The 9,146-nt window shown below is 35.4% G+C and overlaps 1 protein-coding gene across 8 annotated transcripts in view; it reads left to right on the top strand.

Moving 5' to 3' along the window:
- Window positions 1-9,146, top strand: part of LOC131954001 (protein spinster homolog 1) — a 33,851-nt gene that overhangs the window by 5,263 nt on the left and 19,442 nt on the right. For 5 of the 8 annotated variants that reach the window (XM_059317465.1, XM_059317463.1, XM_059317466.1 and 2 more), the window contains 3 exons: window positions 307-672; window positions 3,206-3,408; window positions 6,234-6,385. In XM_059317465.1, coding sequence (XP_059173448.1) covers window positions 438-672; window positions 3,206-3,408; window positions 6,234-6,385 — 590 coding nt within the window. In that variant the 5' untranslated portion in view covers window positions 307-437. Of the gene's footprint in view, window positions 1-306; window positions 673-3,205; window positions 3,409-6,233; window positions 6,386-9,146 lie in introns of those variants that run through there. The other 3 variants (XM_059317469.1, XM_059317467.1, XM_059317468.1) reach the window with 1 other exon arrangement.

A 9,146-nucleotide genomic window follows, 5' to 3' on the forward strand; every position in this document is an offset into this window, starting at 1 on the left:
TAGACACCCCACTTAACAACTCTAGCTAGACAGTTAGACACCCCACTTAACAACTCTAGCTAGACAGTTAGACACCCCACTTAACAACTCTAGCTAGACAGTTAGACACCCCACTTAACAACTCTAGCTAGACAGTTAGACACCCCACCTCTGTAACTGCAGCACCACTGAAGCCTGTTATCATGATGATGAGATGTAGGTCAAGTGGGTCACCTGTGTCAGACTTGCTGTTCAAACTCTGGCCATTGTTTCCACTGTGTTGTATGATGTACACATTTGCACTGCTTCTTTTTTTAATTATTGCAGAACATAATTTGAAGCAATGCTAAAGGAGCAGAGCCTTTAAAATATTTCTAACTCTTCAGATGATGCATGTTTGAGACTTTGGAAGATCTTTTGAGTGTGCAGACATAGCTATGAGATGAGCTTGCAAACAAATGAGTGATTCAAGTCCACTAGATGACTGTGTTCAACTGACTTCAGTCATGCCTTTAGATGTTTCCAGCCCATCCCAGACAGCTCCCACCATGAACAGAGCAGAGATCAACGGGGAGCCTGATGTCTCCAGTAGCAGCAGGCAGGTGCCAGTCAGCAACAAGAGGGCCTACTTTACTGTGGCCATACTTCTGCTGGTCAACTTGCTCAATTACATGGATAGGTTTACAGTGGCTGGTAACTGGATCACTTTTTTTTTTAAAGATTCCTTTTAATATTAGCAACATTTCTTGTAACCTTTCTTTTGTGTAATCATGTGGTAACTTGTGTGTAATCATGTGGTAACCTGTGTGTAATCATCTGGTAACTTGTGTGTAATCATGTGGTGTGTAATCAAGTGGTAACTTGTGTGTAATCATCTGGTAACTTGTGTGTAATCATCTGGTGTGTAATCATCTGTTAACTTGTGTGTAATTATCTGGTAACTTGTGTGTAATCAAGTGGTGTGTAATCAAGTGGTAACTTGTGTGTAATCATGTGGTAACTTGTGTGTCATCATCTGGTAACTTGTGTGTAATCATCTGGTAACTTGTGTGTAATCATCTGGTAACTTGTGTGTAATCAAGTGGTGTGTAATCAAGTGGTAACTTGTGTGTAATTATCTGGTAACTTGTGTGTAATTATCTGGTAACTTGTGTGTAATTATCTGGTAACTTGTGTGTAATCAAGTGGTGTGTAATCAAGTGGTAACTTGTGTGTAATCTTCTGGTAACTTGTGTGTAATCATCTGGTAACTTGTGTGTAATCATCTGGTAACTTGTGTGTAATCATCTGGTAACTTGTGTGTAATCATCTGGTAACTTGTGTGTAATCATCTGGTAACTTGTGTGTAATCAAGTGGTGTGTAATCAAGTGGTAACTTGTGTGTAATTATCTGGTAACTTGTGTGTAATCATCTGGTGTGTAATCATCTGGTAACTTGTGTGTAATTATCTGGTAACTTGTGTGTAATTATCTGGTAACTTGTGTGTAATCAAGTGGTGTGTAATCAAGTGGTAACTTGTGTGTAATCATCTGGTAACTTGTGTGTAATCATCTGGTAACTTGTGTGTAATCATCTGGTAACTTGTGTGTAATCATCTGGTAACTTGTGTGTAATCATCTGGTAACCTGTGTGTAATCATTTGGTAACTTGTGTGTAATCATCTGGTGTGTAATCAAGTGGTATCTTGTGTGTAATCATCTGGTAACTTGTGTGTAATCAAGTGGTGTGTAATCAAGTGGTAACTTGTGTGTAATCATCTGGTAACTTGTGTGTAATCATCTGGTAACTTGTGTGTAATCATCTGGTAACTTGTGTGTAATCATCTGGTAACCTGTGTGTAATCATCTGGTAACTTGTGTGTAATCATCTGGTGTGTAATCAAGTGGTATCTTGTGTGTAATCATCTGGTAACTTGTGTGTAATCATGTGGTGTGTAATCAAGTGGTATCTTGTGTGTAATCATTTGGTAACTTGTGTGTAATCATTTGGTAACTTGTGTGTAATCATTTGGTAACTTGTGTGTAATCATCTGGTAACTTGTGTGTAATCATCTGGTAACTTGTGTGTAATCATCTGGTAACTTGTGTGTAATCATCTGGTAACTTGTGTGTAATCATCTGGTAACTTGTGTGTAATCATCTGGTAACTTGTGTGTAATCATCTGGTAACTTGTGTGTAATCATCTGGTAACTTGTGTGTAATCATCTGGTAACTTGTGTGTAATCATCTGGTAACTTGTGTGTAATCATCTGGTAACTTGTGTGTAATCATCTGGTAACTTGTGTGTAATCATCTGGTAACTTGTGTGTAATCATCTGGTAACTTGTGTGTAATCATCTGGTAACTTGTGTGTCATCATCTGGTAACTTGTGTGTAATCAAGTGGTGTGTAATCATCTGGTAACTTGTGTGTCATCATCTGGTAACTTGTGTGAAATCATCTGGTAACTTGTGTGTAATCATCTGGTAACTTGTGTGTAATCATCTGGTAACTTGTGTGTAATCATCTGGTAACTTGTGTGTAATCATCTGGTAACTTGTGTGTAATCATCTGGTAACTTGTGTGTAATCATCTGGTAACTTGTGTGTAATCATCTGGTAACTTGTGTGTAATCATCTGGTAACTTGTGTGTAATCATCTGGTAACTTGTGTGTAATCATCTGGTAACTTGTGTGTCATCATCTGGTAACTTGTGTGTAATCAAGTGGTGTGTAATCATCTGGTAACTTGTGTGTCATCATCTGGTAACTTGTGTGAAATCATCTGGTAACTTGTGTGTAATCATCTGGTAACTTGTGTGTAATCATCTGGTAACTTGTGTGTAATCATCTGGTAACTTGTGTGTAATCATCTGGTAACTTGTGTGTAATCATCTGGCAACTTGTGTGTAATCATCTGGTAACTTGTGTGTAATCATCTGGTAACTTGTGTGTAATCATCTGGTAACTTGTGTGTCATCATCTGGTAACTTGTGTGTCATCATGTGGTAACTTGTGTGTAATCATGTGGTAACTTGTGTGTAATCATCTGGTAACTTGTGTGTCATCATCTGGTAACTTGTGTGTCATCATCTGGTAACTTGTGTGAAATCATCTGGTAACTTGTGTGTAATCATCTGGTAACTTGTGTGTAATCATCTGGTAACTTGTGTGTAATCATCTGGTAACTTGTGTGTAATCATCTGGTAACTTGTGTGTAATCCTGTAATTTTGTTCTTATTGACAGGTGTGTTGATAGAGGTCAAATCTTTCTACAAGTTAGGTAACTCATCAGCTGGGTCTATACAGACAGCATTTATTTGTACTTACATGGTCTTCTCCCCTATCTTTGGCTACCTTGGAGACAGATATACACGCAAATATTTGATGGCTGCTGGCATCTTTCTCTGGTCAGGGTTTACACTGGCTAGTTCATTCATCTCACAAGATGTAAGTACAGGCTTTGAATGAGCTCTTCATTAGATCTGGCTTCTTGCTTCAATCATGTCCAAGTTGTTGCTTCAATCATGTCCAAGTTTAGATCTGGCTTCTTGCTTCAATCATGTCCAAGTTGTTGCTTCAATCATGTCCAAGTTGTTGCTTCAATCATATCTAAGTTGTTGCTTCAATCATGTCCAAGTTTAGATCTGGCTTGTTGCTTCAATCATGTCCAAGTTGTTGCTTCAATCATGTCCAAGTTGTTGCTTCAATCATATCCAAGTTGTTGCTTCAATCATGTCCAAGTTGTTGCTTATAGTTTATCAGCTGAGCTGGAAAACGGATTAAAATGGAAATTTTAAAATAAAATTTCCTGGCAGGGAAATTTTAAAATAAAATTTCCTGGCAGGGAAATTTTAAAATAAAATTTCCTGGCAGGGAAAGTGGGAACATCCAATGAAAAGCTGGGAAATCTTCATAATGACATGTAATGTGTACCTTGCTACTTGATTAGTTGCTAATGGATTGTAGGATTTGATATTTTGGGTAACATTTATTGCTAGGCCTAAATAGTTATATTAAAAGTTGAGCTTAGAAAGTGTTGGGGGAAAAAAGCATATTTTAAACGACAGTATAAATTAGACCCTATGGGTTTAAATGTTTCTGTCAATACCAAACAAAAACTGTAAAATAATATTGAAGATATTGTAGACTGAACATTTTAATGTCATTTGTGGCTGTCTAGCTATTAACGACTATATGGGTTAGGATAAATTCGGCTAATCAATGTGACATCATTATATTACATTTACTCAATCTTACGCTACATTCGTTTCCACAAGAAACCACCACCCCACCACCCCCTTTTGTCGTTGCGCTGACCATGAGTCCTACACACTTGACCAAGCGAGCACATTATACACGCGCTTTTATTTAAATATATAATTGTAATGTGGTTATTTTGAGTTTTTTACTAGAAACAAAATATCTAGATCTGTGTCGTCTTAGGCTTTGACACAAATTGACAATAAGGAACTGTTTTTTAGTTACACGATCAATCAAAGTCTAGAACTAATAGTTTTTAAACTTAAGCTTTAATCAGTTGAAATGTTTAAAAATGAACTTAAAATACTGTAAAATGTTTTAGATAATTGTGCTGTCACTGAACCCCCTCCCCTCCCGGTTGTTAAAAGACAAAATCTCCCCCTTTTATGCGGGCTGTAAACAGTTACATTTCTGATACATTTTTCACCTGTTGTGCTGGGGATGTTCAACATAAGAACTGATGATAAAATCTGTAACCTACATTTTATGTGCAATTTTTAAAAAACAAGTAATTAAAAAAAGTCTAGTGACAATTTTAGCGCAATTTCCTTGTGTTATCTAAAAATAGCTCTGTCGTAGCGTAAATCAAGAGCAGGGTTAGTAAAACCATTGGTTAGTTATTAAAACGTTTTTTATTAATTTTTTTTTCAGTATTTTACATGTTTTATTTACGATAGAGTAACATGACTAAAAACCATTGCACGCCCAGCTACCGAACGTGACGTCGCAGCCATTGAACGTGATGGCGCAGCTATTGAACGTGATGACGCGTGTGGTGTGGTTGCATAAAATGCCTACTAATTCGGTCCAAATTTTAATTAATTCAAAATTTTTTTTGTGACCAAACGAAAGGATATTTTTGAAAACTTTCTTCGGCAATATTGTTCTAAATTATGGCAGAAATCGATTGGTACATGTTTTAAGTCGCTAAGTGGTCTGGTTGCCGAGATATGGGCCAAAAACTGCATTTTTTCGAGGTTTTTTTGGCTTTTTCGGGAAATCCATGAAAGAAACCCAGAATTTTTATGGCCTATGTTCATCCTCGTAACTTGCTTAATATAATTGCTTTTGGAACTAGTCCTCTATATTGCTTCGTTGAGGAGGAGATACGACTTAAAGCTGCGGACACACATCCATTCATCCATCCATTCATTCCCAGAAAAGACGAGTTAATAAACGCAATTCTCCAGAATGGAAATTGCGCTAAAAAATATAAGTATTTTGTTGTTAATACTTTCAACATGAGAACTGATGATAAAATCTATAACCTACATTTTATGTGCAATTTTTTTTTTAAATATAAGTATTTTGTTGTTAATACTTTCAACATGAGAACTGATGATAAAATCTATAACCTACATTTTATGTGCAATTTTTTTTTTTTAAAAATATAAGTATTTTGTTGTTAATACTTTCAACATGAGAACTAATGATAAAATCTATAACCTACATTTTATGTGCAATTTTGTTTTAAAAATATAAGTATTTTGTTGTTAATACTTTCAATATGAGAACTGATGATAAAATCTATAACCTACATTTTATGTGCAATTTTTTTTTAAAATATAAGTATTTTGTTGTTAATACTTTCAACATGAGAACTAATGATAAAATCTATAACCTACATTTTATGTGCAATTTTGTTTTAAAAATATAAGTATTTTGTTGTTAATACTTTCAACATGAGAACTAATGATAAAATCTATAACCTACATTTTATGTGCAATTTAAAAGAAAAAGTATTTAGTTGTTAATAAATTCAACGTGTGGATGTCCACAATGACCCAAACAAACCAGCTCCCTCCCCCTGTCCACATGCGTCAACAAAAGTCAATTACTTTTTGGACCCCCGTATGGTGGGTCAACAAAAGTCAATTACTTTTTGGACCCCCGTATGGTCGTTATAGATGGATGAACCCATTTCGTTGAGATTTAACTTGGGTTTTAAACTGATGTCCAAATCAAGTTGTCTTGAAGTCATTCCTTTTTCAATGTATTGATATTGCTTGCAGTACTTTTGGCTGTTTGTGCTGCTAAGAGCCCTAGTTGGGATCGGAGAAGCCAGCTACTCCACCATCGCCCCCACCATCATAGCTGACCTATTTGCCAGTGACAAGAGAACCAAAGCTCTCATGGTCTTTTACTTTGCCATTCCAGTTGGAAGGTAGGAAAAATTGCTTTTTATAATATAACTAGCTGTCGGTACCCGTTACATGTAAATTATAGGCCTATGTATTTTAATGTTATACTTGTTGGAGAAAAATATTTTATAAAAAAGTTATTGGTCAAAACGCTATGTTCTTTACTACACGTTGAACGATATTTGTGACAAAGCAAAGAAATAACTAAATAGCTAAAACTCCGATACATTTAAAATAACCTAGGCTACCAATACCTATTAGAAAAATTAAAATCAAATTATTTGCATACATTATTAGTCAACACAACACCATATTAAATGCAGACACTAATTAAGAGACTTAAATGATTCCGTTAAAAACCCAGCTGTTCAATGGCCATTATGTTGTTTTTTAAAGTAAAATGTAAGTTTTTTGTATTGGTAGAGCTACTATTTTGTATTATCCTGTATTCTACAAGTAATCAAAAAGAATATAATTTCGGTTTTATGTACGTTTACTTATTTTTGTTTTACAAAATATGCGATAGTAAACGTGTATAATTTGAATTCTCTCCCTTGAGTATTTTACAACAGGCGTTTGGAAAAAAGTTGAGACCATCCCAGCTTCGGTACTGATGGATACAAGCACGTCTGCGCTTTGTTGTCTCTTAAGTTCCTTTCTCAGACCCCCCCCCCTCCCTTCCCGCTCTTAGCCTTACAAGTAGTGAATAGATAAATGAAGTAGTGAATAGATAAATGAAGTAGTGAATAGATAAATGACCCCCCCCCCTTCCCACTCTTAGCCTTACAAGTAGTGAATAGATAAATGACCCCCCCCCCCCTTCCCACTCTTAGCCTTACAAGTAGTGAATAGATAAATGACCCCCCCCCCTCTTCCCACTCTTAGCCTTACAAGTAGTGAATAGATAAATGACCCCCCCCCCCCCCCGCTCTTAGCCTTACAAGTAGTGAATAGATAAATGAAGTAGTGAATAGATAAATGAAGTAGTGAATAGATAAATGAAGTAGTGAATAGATAAATGAAGTAGTGAATAGATAAATGAAGTAGTGAATAGATAAATGAAGTAGTGAATAGATAAATGAATCCAAAGTTCCTAGCTGTACATTCTCCACTTCTCACATTTTATCAGACACTAGTCAGCAGATATTAATTTCATAGCATATAATTAATTAGTTTGACGAATCATATTCATTAAACATTTGTATTATTAGAATTAGTACATGAATTAATGAAACGTTTATAATCAATTAATAAATGACGCCTATAGGGGTGAGGGTCTAGCCTTTTGTCAGTCATAAAAAAAAGCATGACGTCATTTATGGATGTCCCTTAAATCAAAAGGTTTTCCTCTGCGTGAGCTGGGCACATACAGCTGTACACGTGAATACCGTGTGTCTGTCTTTTATGCAGTACTACACCCTTCGTGCTATCCAAATAAAAAGTTGGGAAGTTTTTGAGTACACTCCAGCAAAGGTTTCTGTCATAGGCTTAATATTTGTTTAAACATGCTATCCAAATAAAAAGTTGGGAAGTTTTTGAGTACACTCCAGCAAAGGTTTCTGTCATGGGCTTAATATTTGTTTAAACATGCTATCCAAATAAAAAGTTGGGAAGTTTTTGAGTACACTCCAGCAAAGGTTTCTGTCATAGGCTTAATATTTGTTTAAACATGCTATCCAAATAAAAAGTTGGGAAGTTTTTGAGTACACTCCAGCAAAGGTTTCTGTCATAGGCTTAATATTTGTTTAAACATATCGGACTGACGTCTTCCTGTGGAAATGCGTAGTCTCGCTGCATTAGGGACTACCGCCGGGGGCCGTCTCAAGAGCCACGCGATGCCTGAGGGTGTTTCTTACACCATCAGCGTAAACCGAGGTGTTTCTGTGGTAGTGTTGACAAACTAGCGCCCCAACAACTAAGCTGAGACGTATCGTTGGTAGTGTGGACAAACTAGCTCCCAAACTACTAAACTCAAAGAAATAAAGAGCCAACATTGTTTACATTTAATTACCACTGTTCTAGAAAACAAGGCAACATCTCAAATAAACACACGATTGATAGCGTGTTATATATATATATATATATATATATATATATATATATATATATATATATATATATATATATATATATACACACAAATATGGGGGGCCCAAAAAATTTTTTTGCGGGGTGGCCCTTTTTTTCTAGTTCCGCCACTGCTTGTCAGAAATAAATTCCTGTTTATTTCATGGTCTGGTCACATCCCTGTAAATTCAATATTAAAAGGTGAGATAACAAGATTAAATACATTACAGAGCTCGATCAGCTATCTATTACAATAATTTGTTTTTTCACTATCAAGTGATTTTTTGCTTGAGTGTGGGCAGATAATTGTCTTGTGAGGATTGCAAGCTACTGGATTGGGTTTTAACACAAATATTTTTAGTCCTTTGTGGTTTCAACTTCAGTTGGAACAAATTACCAAAAAGTGGAAAATAAAAACTCATTTGCCTCCAATGCTTTTATTAAATAAAGCAAATTAGTTTATATTTAAAATCATTAGTGCATTTAAAAGCTTATTATTAAAAAGGTTTTTAAATTTTCAGTGCATTTAAAGGCTTATTATTATCAAGGTTTTTTTTATATTAATTTTATTATTGTTGTCAACACAATGTTTACATAGACTCTCAGTTAGAACTCTAATGGCTATAAATAATGTTAACTTTCAGTGGCCTGGGTTATAGTGTTGGTTCAAATGTTATGTCAACTTTCAGTGGCCTGGGTTATATTGTTGGTTCAAAT

This window comes from Physella acuta, unplaced genomic scaffold (assembly GCF_028476545.2).
Source record: "Physella acuta isolate Inbredline_101_S28 unplaced genomic scaffold, ASM2847654v3 ptg000969l, whole genome shotgun sequence".
NCBI classification, from domain to species: Eukaryota; Metazoa; Mollusca; class Gastropoda; family Physidae; genus Physella; species Physella acuta.